We start from the raw sequence: 14,166 nt of genomic DNA on the forward strand, positions 1-14,166 counted from the left end.
TGCAGTGGTGCAACCTCAGCTCACTGCAACCTCCACCTCCCAGGCTCAAGTGATCCTCTCACCTCAACCTCCCAAGTAGCTGGGATTACAGGGGCCCGCCAACTTGCCCGGCTAATTTTTTTTTTTTTTTTTTTTTTTTTTTTTTAGTAGAGATGGGGTTTCACCATGTTGGCCAGGCTGGTCTCGAACTCCTCAAATGATCCGCCCACCTCAGCCTCCCAAAGTGCTGGGATTACAGAATGAGCCACCACGCCTGGCCTCTCCCAGGTATTTTCTTGTTTGTTTTTTGAGATGGAGTCTTGCTCTGTTGTTGCCCAGGCTGGAGTGCAGTGTCATGATCTCTGCTCACTGCAACCTCTGCCTCCTGGGTTCAAGTGATCCTCCTGCCTCAGCCTCCCAAGTAGCTGGGATTACAGGCATGCACCACCACACCCAGCTAATTTTTGTATTTTTAGTGGAGACGCGGTTTCACCATGTTGGCCAGGCTGGTCTCGAACTCCTGACCTCAAGTGATCCACCCACCTCAGCCTCCCAAAGTGCTAGGAATACAGGCGTGAGCCACTGCACCCGGCCTCCCCCAAGTATTTTCTATCTGTGGTTGGTTGAGTCCACAGATGCAGAGCCCGAGGCGACTGTACTTGTTCCTAAACCCTGTTCCAGATCTGCTCTGGGGACTTCACCCTAAGACAGTGGGTGACTCACTTCCATCCTATCTTTCACAGCCAGGACACTGAGTCAGAGTCTCTGGGGTGAAAGGATCAGGGAAACATGAGCTCAAATCCCAGCTCCACACCAGCCATGATCTGCTGGTGAGAGCATCACTTAACCTACTCTGGCCTGAGTTTCTCCATCTGACAGACACTTACCACCCACTGCCCTCCAGGAGCTGCTGCTATGATTAAACGGCATAGTTAATATGAGTCCTCGGCACATTCTTCAATATCAGCATCCACCCCTTCTCCACAACTTCCCCTGCCAAGTGTACACGCACATGCCTACACACATACACGTGCACACACACACTCCCTAGAGACGGCTGGAGGCTGGGCCAGGAGCGCATAGATCCTTTATTTCCTGCACCGCTTGCGCACAGGCTGACAAGCAATAGGAGGCTGAGAGGCGCCGCGTGGAGCGGGGCAGGCACCCGCAGGAGGCCTGAGTCCCAGCCCCCTGCTATTGAGGAACAAAGGTGTGGGAGAGGGTGGACCATGGAAGAGGAAGCCGGGGCAGGGAGGGGGGAATCAACAGGGAGGGGAGAGGGGCTGGGCCACGGGTGGGAGCCTGGACACCCCCAGGCCACTGGCAGAAGAGGGAGGGCAGGGAGGGAGAGGAGACACACCACTGGGCAGAGGGGCCCTCACCCACCCACACATAGAGACACTTGTGGTTACAAACAGTAAGTAGGGACCAAGAAGGATGAAGAACAGGGAAGACGGCCAGGTCCCTCAAGTCAACAAGAACTGGGGTGGCCACCGCTAGCCTGGGCATCAAGGGGTGAGGGGCCTCACAACTCCCTACCCGTGGAAGCTGGGCCATTCCCCACTCAGGGCTGGGTCTGGTAGCCAGTGGGCCTCCCCTGGGCTGCCATGTGACCCAAGCCTGGCAGCCACAGCTTTTGTACCAGCTACAGAGCGACAGCCGGGGTTCCTACCGCCTGTCCCTGAAGAGGGTGGAGGCCCAGGTCCCCAAACTCCAGCCCAGGTTCATGAACACAGAGGGTGGGCTGGTGACAGACACAGGGTCCCATTTCAGAGGATGGGAAGGAGGGTCTGGGGGTGTGGGCTTGGCCAGGCAGAAGGAGGGGCCTCAAGCTGTCTGTGGGGCCTCTGCAGGCTGCTGGGGAACAGCAAAGCCTGGAAGGAGAAGCAGGTGGATGTGAACCAGGGCATTGAAGACCATAGGCCTGGCCTGGGCGGTAGGCAGGGGTCTGGACAACTGTATCAAAGACACAAAAAGTCGCCATTGATAATTATGCAGGTTGTCCCCTGCATGTGCCATAAAGGTCATGGTTCAGTTTATAACCTGCACAAGCTGACATGACAGGCCTGCTGAGGCTAGTGCTATTCCACCCTGCAGTGATCAAGGGCCATGAGAATGGGGACAGGCCGGAGCGGGTACCAGGACAGAACTAGGACAGTACCTAGGACAGTACTAGAGGGGAGGGATGGGCCAGTGAAGGTGCTACAGCACAGGAGTGGAGAGGACAGGCCCAGATCTACCCCTCACCGTGTGGCCCCGAACAAGTGTCCTTAGCTCTCTGAACCTCACCCTCCTCACCTAACCAATGGGGACACATCGCCTGCCACAGGGAGTGAGGCTGATGGGAGCTGACGCATGTGCAATGGCTGCTGTGTATGAGTGTCACGAAGTCATCTTTCATGTCCCGCGACTCCTTAAAGAGGCAGGGCTCACAAAGCCTGCACTCAGCAGGTGCAGCTCCCAGACTTTGGGGTTTCTCTGGCTGGGGAGAGGAGACCCTGTTCCACCTCCCAACCCTGCAGGAGGCCCTAGCCCACCTTCCGACTCACCTAGGGGACTGGTCCAACTGTGGCCCTTGCTGGTGGAGGCCTTTGTCCCCGTAGCCTGGGCAGCCCCAGAAGGCCCCTCTTCCTCCCAGGCCCTGGGACGGTAGCTGGGCCTGTCCTCCAGCCTGGGTCAGCCCCTGGGCAGCTCCACAATCCCACCCCCGTGCTTATTTTGACTGCTGCTGCCACTGCTGCAGGGTTGGAGAGCCTGGGGGACAGAGGAGGCAGGGGTAGGGGGCAGGAGAAGCAGGCAGGCGGAGACAGGAAGCTGAGGCGCAGTGTGGGGGCACAATCCCAGTCCTGACCCCCAGCCCAGCCCCCAGGAGAAAAGTGGATAGAGATCTGAAATCCTAAGCAAATGCCACATAAATGAGCACTGGCTCTACAGTTCCCACTGAAGGGGATCGGATATGCCTATGCAAACGATATGCAAAGTCCATGCAAATCAGCATGGGCCAGGCTGGGGTAGGTGAGCACTCGGGGAGCTTATCCACCCTCTCTTTTCATCGGCACGAGGATCTGCAGCTTGTCCGGCTGGTGGCAGGGAGGTCCCCATGGGGGCACTCACCTTTCTGGAACATCTTCCGCCTCAGCTGCCGTCTGTAATAGGCATCCTGCCAGTTGGCCTGCTGCTGGAGGACATACTTCATATCCAGGTGTGAAGGGCCCAAGCCACTGGCCTCCAGGGCTGACGTCACCATGTTCATCTGCGTTGCCTCATCTAGCTCCGGTTCCACCTCCTCCCAGCCCTCAGTCTCCTCCGACACCAGCTCTGCCTCTTCCATCACCCCTTCCTCAGCCGGCACCTTTTCGGCAGTCCCCAGCTCCTCCTCGGGCACCAACTTCTCTGCAGGCGTGAAATCCCCCGGCATAATATCTGCTGCCAGCATCAACCCTTCCTCAGCCTCAAACCCCTACACCTGCTCTCCATCCTCACTGTTGCAAAAATCATACCTGGGCGGGAGATAGCGACATCTTTTGAAAGTCCAACCCCCCAGACCCACCCCCACCCCTGTCTGCACACAGATCCTGATGGTTCCTCCCCGTTCTGTCCCAGCCAGGGGAGAGGGGAGCTGGGTACCAGCTCCGAGGCTTCAAACACCCAGCCCATCCCCCTTGTGGGAGAGAGGAAGAATGGTCACCAACACTGCATAGGACCCACCTTCCTTTATGTCCCTGACCCTGCACGGAAGACACCAGCAGGACTAACACCCCCTTCTGCCTCCCTCCTGCATGATTTAACCTTCATAGCCCACCCCACAGCTACTTGCCATAGGAACAAATCCATTCTAGACAGACTCAGGTCAAATGACTTGCCCAAGGACACACAGTCAGGAAAGGGACCACGCTGGGCCTTAGTCCCAGGGTTCCCAGCTCCTAGGCCAGTGCCTGTTCACCTCTCAGCCCCTGGTCAGTCCCCACTCAGAGCTGCGTTGAATCAAACAGCCACCCAGGGGGCAAGATTTGAAGGAAAAGGGGGGCAGCTCCTTCCCAGAACAGTACCAGCTCAGCCAGCCAAGACAGCAGGGCCTTCTTCGGGGTTGCAGGGTGGCAGAAACAGAGGCAGGTGGCTGTCTGGCTGCTGAAAGCTGAGGACAGATGATGGGGGAGCCCCTGGCAGGCTTACCTTAGGCTGGATGTGTCCCCTCTGGGCATCTCATACTTCCTTCAAAGAGAAAAGGACCTTCATTATGAGACAATGGAAGCCGAAACTGCAGTTCCTCAGGCTCGGTGGTGCTTAGGCAGTGGCCATGAGCAGTGGCTCACGCCTGTAATCCTAGCACTTTTGGGAGGCCAAGGTGGGCAGATCACCTGAGGCCAGGAGTTCAAGACCAGCCTAGCCAACATGGTGAAACCCCGTCTCTACTAAAAATACAAAAATTAGCTGGGCTTGGCCAGGCACAGTGGCTCATGCCTATAATCCTAGCACTTTGAGAGGCCAAGGCAGGATGATCACAAGGTCAGGAGTTCGAGACCAGCCTGGCCAACATGGTGAAACCCCATCTCTACTAAAAATACAAAAATTAGCTGGGCATAGTGGCAGGCGCCTGTAATCCCAGCTACTAGGGAGGCTGAGGCAGGAGAATCGCTTGAATCTGGGAAGCAGTGGGTATAGGGAAGCGTGGAAGGTCAGAGTATGAGGGCAAACCCCCTCCCCACTACAGGAAAGGCCATGGACTACAGGGCAGGGTAGGTCCCCAGCCACATACCTTTCCATAAAATACACAGGGTCTGAGATCATCCTCCTTAGAGACGTTCTGAGCTCCTCAGTCAGGGTCTCCTGGAAACCAGGAAGAGTCTCCTATGGTGGAGAGAACAGATGTTACCAGGGGACCCCCACAGTGCCTGTAATCTCAGCTACTCGGGAGGCTGAGGCAGGATAATCGCTTGAACCTGGGAGGCAGAGGTTGCAGTGAGCCGAGATCATGCCATTGTACTCTAGCCTGGGCGACAGTGAGACTCCGTCTCAAAAAAAAAAAAAAAAAAAAGAAAAAGAAAATTTGCCAGGCATGGTGGCACACACCAGTAGTCCCAGCTACTCAGGAGGCTGAGGCAGGAGAATCGCTTGAACCCGGGAGGTGGGGGATGCAGTGAGCCGAGATTGCACCACTGCGCTCCATCTCAAAAAAAAAAAAAAGATAGAAAGAAATGAGGTCTTGCCAGGTTGCCCAGGCTGGGGTTGGAGTGCAGTGGCTATTCATGGGCACGATCTTATTACTGATCAGCATGGGAGTTTTGACCTGCTCTGTTTCTGACCTGAGCCAGTTTACCCCTCCTCAGGCAATCTAGTGGTACTCCACTCCCTGGACCATACTGACCCCATCGGCATAGTGTACTACAGCCCAGAACTCCCGGGCTCAAGCAATCCTCCCACCTCAGCCTCCTGAGTAGCTGGGACCACAGGTGGGAGCCTCTGTACCTGGCCAGGTTTGGTTTTAGAAAAACTCTTTGAGGCTGTGTGCAGAAGTTCCTGGTAGAGTTCGAGTAGAGGCAGTGTGACCAGTTAAGAGGTATCCTGGACTAGAGGCAGCCAGAGAGGGGAGGGGGAAAAAGACTTAAGCCATTCCCAGGAGGTAAAATGAAAGGGTGGCCTGCCCCTCCACACCTGTGGGTGTTTCTCGTTAGGTGGAACGAGAGACTTGAGAAAAGAAATAAGACACAGAGACAAAGTATAGAGAAAGAAAAGCGGGGGCCCAGGGGACCGGCGCTCAACTTACAGAGGACCCACGCCCCGGTCTCTGAGTTCCCTTAGTATTTATAGATAATTATCTTTACCATCTTAAAGATCAGGGAGTGGCAGGACAATAGGATCGTTTTTAGGGAGGAAATCAGCAGTAAGACATAAGAACAAGGATCTCTGAGACATGAATAAGTTTAAAGGAAAATCCTGTGCCTAGAGATAAACCTTTTAGCAGCATTGTTTCATCCTATCACATGGGGATAAGCCTTGGACAATACCTAGCTTTTCTAGGAACAAAGTCACACGCCCAAAATCCATTAAACCTTGAGTTACCACAGCACATGTCTCTTGCAAGGACAAGGTTGGGGGTAGGGTCACAGATTAACAGCATCTCAAATACAGAACAAAATGGAGTCTCTTATGTCTACTTCTTTCTATATAGACACAGTAACAGGCTGATCTCTTTCTTTTCCCCACAGTAAAAGCAACAGAGTTTGGGGACTGGTTCCTACTCTAGCAGCCTGGGGACCAGTGGGGCCATTCAGGGAGTTGCAGAACCCAGCAGGAAGGAAGGTCAGGTCTGGGGTAAAGGGAACAGCAGGAGTTTAGCTGTTGCCACTTTGCGTCTGCATCTCACCAGCTGAGGCGTTCACTTGAACTCCTCAGGCACAAACACTGCTCCTCATCTTCATAAGCACACAGCATCTAGGACAATGCCAGGCACAGCCGCTGCCTCATGCATGACTCTGAACTGTCCCAGCCCTGGGTGCCTGGTCTCTGGCAGCTCATGGCTCCCTCTTCCCTGCCCCAAATAAGAGGAGACAGGCTTGGAGGAGACCCATCACTTTATTTTTTTGAGATAGAGTCTTGCTATGTCGCCCAGGCTGGAGTGCAGTGGCACGATCTAGGCTCACTGCAAACTCTGCCTCCCAGGTTTAAGCGATTCTTCCACCTCAGCCTCCCAAGGAGCTGGGACTACAGGCTGTGCCACCATGTCTGGCTAATTTTTGTATTTTTAGTAGAGACAGGGTTTCTCCATGTTGGCCAGGCTGGTCTCAAACTCCTGACCTCAAGTGATCCGCCTGTCTCAGCCTCCCAAAGGGTTGGGATTACAGGCATGAGCCACCGCGCCTGGCCTGAGACCCACAACTTCTCTTTATAGTTTGCACAAAGTACCTCCTCAGCTGTTGACACTCTTAATCTTCATAAACCCTGGGGAGATGAGTGGGGCTGAGACAATTAATCCCCATTCTAAAGACAAAGGTTCAGAGAGGTCAAGGAATGTGTCCAAGTTCACACAGCTAGGAGTGCTAGATCTGGGACTTGAACTTGGATCTCCATACTCTGCATCTTGAGTTCTTTTCTCTGCTCCTTGGGACAGCCCCCCAACCCGAGTGACAACATTACGTACAAAACTGCTCCACACATTCCAGAATGAGCATCTGTTCCTCATCCTCAAGGGTGTCAAGTCGAGAGGCCTGGAGGGAGGGAGAGAGGAAGGGACAGGGAAGTCAACACCCCCTGCTAGCGAGGATGCCCTCCTCCCCCATTCTCACCTCTTCTCTCAGCTGATGATTCTCCTCTTCCAGCAGCCTCAGCTGCTCCTGCAAGGCTTCCAGCTGTGGGCAGTGGTGCTGGTGCAGCAATGCCTCCGCGAAATCCTAGGGGAGGGAGGAATGGGAGTCAGGGTGCAGAGTGGGGCTTCCCAGTTCCCAGCCCACCCAGGCCCTCCCCACCAGGGCTAAGAGCGGTGTTCTCAACTAGTTCCAGCAACCCTGCCGGCAAGCACATCACCTGTGTCCCTCTTAACAAATGAGGAAATTGAGGCTCAGAGAAACGACTCGCAGGTGCAAAGGCAGGAACTCACAGCTTGGGGGCATCACAGGGATGAGCACGCTGCTGGTCTTCCTCTGCCTCCTCCTCTTCCTCCTCATCCGAATCTGAGTAGAGCTGGAGGAAGTCATCCCGCAAGTTCACCTGGTGTCTGAGGTGTAAAATCTGGCAGGAAGAGAGAGGAGCCATGGGCTGGGAGTGGGTAGGGGCAGGAGAGGGTCCTGGCATGAGGTGGGTGTAGACTGGCCCCCTATCCTCTCCTCCCCACCCAGTTACCTCCTCCTTGGCTGAGCAAAGCAGGGCTTCCAGTTTGCTGTTCTCCTCCATCAAAACACTGTTCTGTTTCACCAGGGACTGGCCGATGCGAGCTGCAGTGTTCAGGTCCCTATCTCTCTGCAGAAGGACCATCACCCATAGGTAATGCTCTCCCAGTGTCTGGGACCTCCCAGACAGGTGGGAGAAGCTGGTGGGGGCGGACACAGGGGTCAGAGGGAGGCTAGGCCCCTAAGAGAACCCTCCCCATCCCCTAGTTCACTAGGGTACTAGACCAGAGTCTGCCATTAACCCACTGTGGAACCTGACTCAGTTTCCCCTCATGGAAAAAGAAGATCAGACCAGATTGGCTCTGAGAGCTCTTCCAGCCTGAACATCCCACATCGACCTGTCTTCCATAAGAAGGACCCTTACCTGGGCCCCCAGAGAGACTACCAATCAGGAAATAAACAAGACCCCCACCCCTACAGGACAGAATTAGAATAAGGGCCTGCCTGAATCAGGAAGGCAGTACACACCTCCTCCAGCAAATATAACATCACTTTGACGTCTTCCTGGTTAATCTTTTTGACTGGCGGATGTAGGTTAGGACACAGTGCTGCAGGAGGAGGCAGGTGGGGAGAAAAGACCCAGCCAGGTCAGCAAAAAGGAGCAGATGCTACCAGCAACCAGCTGTTTCCCATCCTATACTCAGTTCTCCAACAAGCGTCATCAGGAGAGAAGAATGGGCTCCCCTCCTGCCCCCCACATCCTTCCCTTACCCCTCGGCACTCAACACTCCTTTCCCTGCTCCCAGGGCCAAGTGGACTGGGTTTTGGGGGTTTTGTTTTGTTTTTATGAGACAAAGTCTCGCTCTTACCCCCCAGGTTGGAGTGCAATGGCGTGATCTCAGCTCATTGAAACCTCTGCCTCCCAGATTCAAGCAATTCTCCTGCTTCAGCCTCCCGAGTAGCTGGGGTTATACACGCCCGCTTTCTTGTTCCTCTTCTGCCTCGTGGCGGGTGTGTATAACCCCAGCCACCACGCCCAGCTTATTTTTGTATTTTTAGTAGAGACAGGGTTTCACTATGTTGGCCAGGTTGGTCTCGAACTCCTGACCTCATGATCCTCCCCCCTCCTCCTCCCAAAGTGCTGGCTGGGATTACAGGCGTGAGACCACGCTCCCGGCTTATTTTTTTTAAACCCCTGGAGGAGCCTGAAGTAAGTGAGTCACAGTCCTCCAGGCTCAGAAACTGGGCTCTCCAGACACCTGGGTCCCTGGCGCCTAGGAGAATGGAGACAGCCAGGGGAAGTATAGCCTCAGACTGGCTCATCACCCCCTACCCAGAAGGCAGTGCAATGGAGTCTCCTGGGTCAAACAGACGCAGCCACTTACCCTGCACCTGTTGCGTGTGCAGAGGACAGGAGGAAGACTTCACCAGATTAGGGGACACTCGAGCCTCTAGGCCCAATCCAGGGATCTCCCCCGACCCGCAGGAGGATAGAAGGAGAGAAGGGGCGGGGAGAAGAGCGCAACCTTGCCCCCATACCCGCAACCAAAAAGTGGGCAGAACACCCCCCTCCGCGCACCCGCCCCTCCATCGCACGCAAGCCCGGTCGGCCAGCGCCGGCAGCGCCTTCCCGCAGCCCCCCGCCCCTCTCCTGGCACTGCGGTAGATCCAGGAGAGGGGCGCTGAGGAGGGGCAGATCTGCTGCAGCAAGAGGCGCGTGGAGGCGGGTGGACTAGCGCGCAGGCCCCAGGACCTGACTCACGGGCACAAACCAGGGGACAAAAGCGGAGGAGGAGATGGGGAAGGGGTGACCAGACAGATGCCGCAGTGACATCGCGGGGGTGGTGGACGAGTGACACTGAATGCCAGAGGGGGCGGGGCGCCTGGACCCGATGGGGCCACTTCCTCCCTGGAGGTGCCCCAGTCCCCACGCCGTCCAGGACCCCGGGGGCCCGGTTTACCTTCCTCCAGCTCCCGAATAAAGGCGACGCGCTCAGGGCCGGACACCCCGGGTCGCCGGCCAAAGTAGGCGGCTGGTGTCTTCCAGATGCCCGCTGCCTTTCCAGTCCCCAGGCCAGTGGCCCGGGAACCAAACGGCCCTTGGAATACGAAGCGGGCCCACGGCGCGTCCGAATTGTTGGGCACAGACCGGACATCCCCTTGGATGGCCGAGAATGCAGACAGGCGCCGGGCTCCTGCCTTGACTCCAGCCTCGGAGGCCGGGCGAGCTCCGGTGCCGGCTTCCGAGAGGACTTGGGATCCAGAGGCAGCTCGGGATCCTGCTCTCTGTCCAGTGCCTCGTGCCTGCGGCTGCGCAGAGGGCTCCAGAGCGGGACTGGCTGAGGGCGCACAGGTGAGTGCTGCTGGGTCCCCGGGTCCGGGTCCGAGTCCGGGTCCCGGCCGGCTCCCAGCACAACCCCTCCCGGACACCTTGGGGCGCATCTTGAGTCCGCTGTCAGCTGCAGCGGCGGGACCTTTATAACCTGCGCCAGCCGCCGGGCCGGACCACGCGTAGGGGTGGGGGCTGCCGAGAAGCAACTAGTGGCAAGCGGGACTCAGAGCCGCGCGGGAGAGGAGCTAGTGGTGACGGAACAGAGCACAGTAAGAAAAGGAGGGCAAGAAGGGCGAGTGCAGGTTCCGGATGGCTCCGAGTTGGGATGGGAGCGAAAGACTTCTTCTCCCCTCTCCATCTCCGGAGAATGGTTCTGCCCAAAGCCGCGGCTGCCCCCGGACTCGCGGGACCCCGGCTGGGGGCGGTCCCTCCCCTACTCCCGCGCCAGGGTTTCGGGTGCGTTCCCTGGTGTAGAAGCTGCCAACCCAACGTTGTGCATACGGTCTGGGGTGGCCAGCGCATTAGGGCAGTGCTGCGTCTTTCCCGGTTGACTGGGAGAGACATTCCAAGCTCCAGTGCGCTTCCAAAGTGCTGCCCCGCCTGGCTCTGCAACCCTGACCCTTGCGCTCACACCCCAGTGCTCGCGCCACTCGACATCTTCCATTTGATTGGATTAACTAGTTCTTCACCTCCAACCCTAATTCGCTTTGCCCTCCTCTTCCATCCTGGCGAACCCCTGTTCTCCTTGGGAGACGCCGCTTAAAAGTCTCCCTGTACCCAGGCGCAGTGGCTCACGCCTGTAATCCCAGCACTTTGGGAGGCCGGGGCAGGCGGATCACCTGAGGTCAGGAGTTCCAGACAAGCCTAGCCACATAGCGAAACCCTGTCTTTACTAAAAATACAAAAATTAGCCGGGCATGATGGCGTGCGCCTGTAGTCCCAGCTACTCAAGAGACTGAGGCAGGAGAATTGCTTGAACCTGGGAGGTAGAGGTTGCAGTGAACCGAGATCGTGCCAATGCACTCCAGCTGGGGCTACAGAGGAAGACTCCCCCTCAAAATAAATAAATTAATTAATTAATTAAAAAAATTTAAAACATTTTAAAGTATCCTACTGGAAATGTTGGGTAGACAATTAGATGTATAATCCTGAGTGTAGGGGAGAGACCGGACTGGAGATTTAAATGTAGGAGTCATTGCTCTTTGATGGCCATTTAAGGCTGAGACTGGGTGAGATCCCCCAAGAGGCTGAGAGAAGACAGATAAGAGCGCCCAGGATTAACCCCCCTAGGATTCAGAGGGCAGAAAGAGGAGGAGGAGGCATCAAAAAGAAGACTGGGATGAGTGGGGCAGTGAAGTAGAGGAAAACCGGGAAAGTTGGGTCCTAGAAAGTAAAGAAAATGTTTCACGTGGAGAGTGGCCACCAGTGTTGGGTGGTGCTGCTGGTGAAAGACTGAGGATAGAGACTCGGCTTGGCAAACCCGGGTCATGGCAAGACCCTTGGCAAGAGCGGTCTTGCGGGGCCAGGCACAGTGGCTTACACCTGTAATCCTAGCACTTTGGGAAGCCTAGGTGGGTGGGTTGCCTGAGGTCAGGAGTTCGATACCAGCCTGGCCAACATAGTGAAACTCCGTCTCTACTAAAAATACAAAAAGCTAGCTGAGCATGGTGGTGGGTGCCTGTAATCCCAGGTACTTGGGAGGCTGAGGCAGGAGAATCGCTTGAACCCGGGAGGCAGAGGTTGCAGTGAGCCGAGATTGCGCCATTGCATTCCAGCCTGGCAACAAGAGCGAAACTCTGTCTCAAAAAAAAAAAAAAATTTGCTGGGCATGGTGGTGCATACCTGTACCACTTAAGGGGCTGAGGTGGGAGGATCACCTGAGCACAGTTCGAGGCTGCACTCCAGCCTGGGTGACAGAGCAAGACCCTGTCAGAAGGAAGGAAGGAAAGGAGGGAGGGAGGGAGGGAGGGAGTACAGAAAACTGTATTGAAGAAATCGGCAAGAAAGGAGGGCTGGAAGAGGGCACAGGAGCTGAAGGAGGATGTGAACGCTGGGGAGTGTGTTTTGAAGATGGGAGAGAGGACAGTATGTTTACATGCTGATGGAAATGTTCCCTCAGGGAGGAGAAAGCAGGTGCAGAAAAGACAGCCCATCTCCCAGAATAATTCTGGAAATGGAGGAACTTTCATAGGCTAACCCGTTCTCCTCCTTGTTCAAAGTCTGCATGTTTTCTTTTCTTTTCTTTTTTTTTTTTTCTGAGACGGAGTTTCACTCTTGTTACCCGGGCTGGAGTGCAATGGCACAATCTCGACTCACCGCATCCTCCACCTCCCGGGTTCAAGCGATTCTCCTGCCTCAGCCTCCCGAGTAGCTGGGATTACAGGCACGCACCACCACACCCAGCTAATTTTGTATTTTTAGTAGAGACGGGGTTTCTCCATGTTGGTCAGGCTGGTCTCAAACTCCCGACTTCAGGTGATCTGCCCCCACCTTGGTCTCCCAAAATGCTGGGATTACAGGCGTGAGCCACCGCGCCCAGCCCAAAGTCTGCATGTTTTCTGTGGTTTCTTTGTCAGCAGAAAGCTTGAAGGAGACACAACCCCAGGGTTTGCTGTGACAGTGAGGTTGAAGAACATGAGGAGGTGGCATCAGCACAGCCCAGGCTTCCATGAGACTGCAGCTCCGTAGGCTCTGCTGAGTGGTCCTCCCACAGCCCAGCTTCCTGGCCTGTCTCTCTGTGCCTTGGACATCTCTGCAGCCCCAACCACCAAGCACAGAACAGGGCATACAGAAGAAGTCTATTACACTCCTGCTGAATTAAATTGTTTCTGTTCCATGAGGAAGAAGCCCTGGGAATCCCCTGGAGAGTTTGAGGGGGAAGAAGGCAGTGGGATGGAGAAGACAGAGATGAAATTGGGAGACCCTGAAAGCTCCCCCAGCTGACCACACCCCCTAGGTCAGTGCACTGGCAGCCAGCAACTCTGGCTACGGCCACCAGAGGGCAGTGCCAGCCCGCATACCTCCCCACGTGGCTTCCTCACCTACAGGCTCAGTCGCCCCACAGCAGGTGGAGTAGGGACGGTGACTCCATTTTACAGATGGAGAAACCAGGGCTCAGGGCCCCGTCATTCTGGAAGTAAGCATTTTGGCCTGGCTACCCTTTGCACGGCCTAGGGCTGTCCGGGAGACCCGGGGCGGTCTCTGATCCAGGCCTCTCAAGTGGTTTTCCTCTGTCCACTGCCCCCTCCCTTTCCTGCTTCTGGCCTGGGGGAGAAATCAGACACAGCGGAGACCCTCGGCCTCCTGCCCTCCCTCCCCGTGTGCACCCACGGACCCTCCTGGACCCAAAAGAGGATGGGAGGGTGCAGAAGACTTGGCAGGCTGCAAAGCCAGACCACCCACCATCTAATTGTGCACATCCCCCTGAACTTGGGCACATTCACTCCAGTGCCCAGCCCTGCGCAGCATACAGGTGGTTCAGGACCCTCTTCCTGACCCCTCCCCTGGCCTGACCCTGGAAAAAAACACCTGGAACAGGGTAGGTCATAGAAAGAGCCCCTAAAGGTCGGTGCCAGGGACCTGGGTGGGGGCAGGCACCAGGGTTACTTTTTGCAGGGGAGCAGGGTGGACAGGCACCCTGAACTAGGGACAGGGGAGACCTCCTCACCCCTGCCGCAGTCCTGCTGTCTCCTACAGGCCTTGTGGGGGCCCTCCCCGATCTCCTGCAGTGGTCTCTGATCCAGGCCTTCCCCTCCAGAACCAGGCAATGGCTGCCATAGCCCTCACCACCCCGCAGCACCCAGGCACAGTCCCTCCTCACATCAGCAGAGAATGGGGGGCTTGAGGGCCCAAGCCCCTCCACATCCCCAGGGGTTCCCCTTTAACTGTTCTTTTTGTTTTTTTGAGAGGGAGTCTCACTCTGTCGCCCAGGCTGGAGTTCAGTGGCATGATCTCGGCTCACTGCAGCCTCCACCTCCTAGGTTCGAGCGATTCTCCTGCTTCAGCCTCCCGAGTAGCTGGGACTACAGGCGC

At 56.1% G+C, this 14,166-nt stretch overlaps 1 protein-coding gene across 1 annotated transcript; it reads right to left on the minus strand.

Moving 5' to 3' along the window:
• Nucleotides 1-1,057: 1,057 nt before the first annotated feature.
• HAP1 (huntingtin associated protein 1) lies at nucleotides 1,058-10,254 on the minus strand. Its single transcript, XM_077971047.1, is given in 10 exon segments — nucleotides 1,058-3,479; nucleotides 4,153-4,191; nucleotides 4,736-4,838; nucleotides 7,118-7,184; nucleotides 7,263-7,367; nucleotides 7,570-7,704; nucleotides 7,816-7,980; nucleotides 7,982-8,002; nucleotides 8,307-8,410; nucleotides 9,764-10,254. Coding segments are annotated over 10 exon segments (1,671 nt in total). The 5' UTR covers nucleotides 10,245-10,254; the 3' UTR covers nucleotides 1,058-3,028.
• Nucleotides 10,255-14,166: the final 3,912 nt, after the last annotated feature.

The sequence above is a fragment of the Macaca mulatta genome, chromosome 16, assembly GCF_049350105.2.
Source record: "Macaca mulatta isolate MMU2019108-1 chromosome 16, T2T-MMU8v2.0, whole genome shotgun sequence".
In the NCBI taxonomy this organism is placed as follows: domain Eukaryota; kingdom Metazoa; phylum Chordata; class Mammalia; order Primates; family Cercopithecidae; genus Macaca; species Macaca mulatta.